General features: G+C 37.5%; 1 protein-coding gene across 3 annotated transcripts in view; it reads right to left on the bottom strand.

Annotated features, from left to right (window-relative positions):
* Positions 1 to 2,834, bottom strand: part of Snx16 (sorting nexin 16) — a 23,805-nt gene that overhangs the window by 2,537 nt on the left and 18,434 nt on the right. For all 3 annotated transcript variants that reach the window (XM_005361816.2, XM_026786677.1, XM_026786678.1), the window contains exon 7: positions 253 to 389. In XM_005361816.2, the coding sequence (XP_005361873.1) occupies positions 253 to 389 (137 nt within the window). The remainder of the gene's footprint in view (positions 1 to 252; positions 390 to 2,834) is intronic.

A 2,834-nucleotide genomic window follows, 5' to 3' on the forward strand; every position in this document is an offset into this window, starting at 1 on the left:
AAGTTAGTACGTCATGTTACATCGATAACATGAAAGCACTTCACTTTCTCAACAGTCAGAGTTCTATCTCCTGAGGGTTCTCATCCTGAAATGTTCAGCCTCCTACATCCAATCGGTTTACAAGAAAGTAGGCCAAGAGCCCAGGCCATGGAGAATCAGAAATTTCTTAGGTCACATTCAGATCTAAAGGCCACTGGGCCTAGAATGTGAGGAGTCAGCTTGCGGGACTGGAGGGAATGTGCCCTGACCCACCTCATTCTGCTCTCTAAAGTGTCTATGTGAAGCTGCTTCTCCCCGAGCAGTTTCCTCAGGGACTCCACCTCCTTTTGCTTCTCCAGTAGTTCTCTCTGTAAATGGTAGTTTGTCTCTTCTAAAGTCTCACAGAATGCCTTATAAAGAACATGCAGGCAAAGACAAATTATGTACTGAAGCAGTACCCTTTTATAAACATTACTAAAGAGGAACACAGATATTAAAGAAATACATATAAAAACTCAAGCAATTTCTTCGTTATGCTTATCTTTTTAGATTACTGCTATTTTGTAATTCCCTTGCACAGGGGTACTTGTAAATTCTCTTCCTTGAGAATAATCACAGTAGGGAGCACTGAGAGTAGATGTATAATTACAGATAAAGTAATAGAATATCGTGTAAGAAAATGAAGAATAGTAATACATGGCTTTATTTTTAAAATCATAAAAGCTGTTGATTTCTATAAGAAACACAAAACTTTTTTTCCCAAGTATAATCTGAATAAACTATAGTCATTTATTAAAAACAATAGAAACGGTTATTATATCTGATAAACTAAAGGAATTATCAGTCAAATTAGTCTTTCAGACAAGTTCTAAGAAGACTCCAATAACAAAAGCTCTTAACAGTATTCAAGTAGCTCTGAAAAACAGAGAAAGGAATGATTCCTGACCTTAGGAAACCGAAATAATCCTAACACCAGATTCAACAGTAGATAGAAAGAATAACAATACACTCAGGAATTTGATACAAAATCATTATCTAAATTCAGCAATTAAAAATGAAATTTTCAGTCGGGTGGTGGTGGTGCATGTCTTTAATCCCAGCACTCAGGACACAGAGGCAAGTGGATCTTTGTGAGTTCAAGACCTGCCTGAGCTACAGAGCGAGTTCCAGAAGAGATTCAAAGCTACACAGAGAAACCCTGCATTGAACGCTGCCCTCCACCCCGCCATGAAATTTTCTCTCGCAAATAATTATCATTTGAAAATCTATGAATATAATTCATGTTGATTAAAGACCGCTCACAAAGTTATCCTTACGTATGTAATAAAACCATCAACAGGATACAGATACATACACCCTACAATCTAGCAAACTAGGAATAACTTCCTAACCCACGAAGAGACAGTAACAAGTGAACAAACCACAGCTACCAACAGCTTACAGAAAACATTTCATGATGTCACAGTTTCTTCAAGGTTAGGAAGAAGTGCAAAGTATGCCTGCTATGATGGTTTCACTTTATCTCTAAGGATATATTAGCAAGCACAATAATACAGAAAAATGCCATGCACAATATTAAAGACCAGTAGGAAAAAACTGGCTATCAGTATTGTAAGGATACAATGAGATATGCAGACAACTCAAAAGGATCTACAAAAATACAGTAGGGATGTGACATAAACATACAAAATCCAACAATTCAATAACAAAAATTTAGATTATAAAACAGCAACTACTAACAGAATTATTGAAATTAATGATGTCTTGGAATTTAAAGGAGAAAAGTAATAAAACCTTTATTGAAGAATATTCCCAAGTAAAATGCAATAGGATTTTCAAGGAATTCATGAGCTGATTATCAAATTCACAAGGAAGAATGAATAGGCAACTTTGAAAACAAACAAACAAACAAACAAACATGAGTGAGAACCTTTGCTCTTTGGACTCTAAGCTTCTAAAGCTACTATAATTGCCTGTACAGAACTGGCAGGAGGAGATAGCTAACTGAAGCTGACTGACTGGCTTCGAACAGGCCAGATGAATGACTCATGAGACAGGAAGTCTTGACTAGTGACGGAGGTGAACACTTTATAAGCGGTATTGGGATGAGTGCTCACCCATACAGAAAGCAAGTTTTACTATCAGAACATAATTTAAAGATTACATTTGCATACTGGAGGGTAGTTAAATAAAAAGCACAGGAAATATGATCAAGTATGGTAATGGACCAACTGTATCAGAGCCCTATCTAGGCATTAACATAGAACAGCCAGCTGGACACCAAGAAAATCAGCCTAGAATTAATAGGCGAATACTCTAGGTGAATGAGGACAGGGGTGCTGGGAAAACACACGGCCGATGTGTCAACTGACAGACACTCCACCCTACATCTCCACAAGGGAGCGCTGTCTTAGGAAAGCTGTCCCTAGAGACTATGCTTGCAGAATAATCACTAGAAAATGTGCTGAGGGAACAGTTCTCCTATTAATGAGACGTGCTCTTAGGAAACAGCCAGACCCAAACTGCCTTGGAGGATGGATGTGAGGCATGCAATCTTCTGTGACTGCAAATACTCATTTTCAAACGCAGTCTTAAGGCCCTACATTCATTTCACAGAAAAATTCTAGGAGCTACAGTCTACATTGCCTTGTTGAATGCACAGGCTTAATATAGCTTTGGTGATTTAGTCCATTAGTTTTTCCAACCAAATTGGCAATGAATTCATCAGTTCTCCTTGCCAAAGAACTAGCCAGTCCCTATGCAATAGTTTTAGAGTTTCAAAAATCTCAGCTCAAATCAACTCCATTCTTTCTCAACTTAGTCAGGGCATATTTATTTATTTATTTATTTATTTA

This window comes from Microtus ochrogaster, linkage group LG5 (assembly GCF_000317375.1).
Source record: "Microtus ochrogaster isolate Prairie Vole_2 linkage group LG5, MicOch1.0, whole genome shotgun sequence".
In the NCBI taxonomy this organism is placed as follows: domain Eukaryota; kingdom Metazoa; phylum Chordata; class Mammalia; order Rodentia; family Cricetidae; genus Microtus; species Microtus ochrogaster.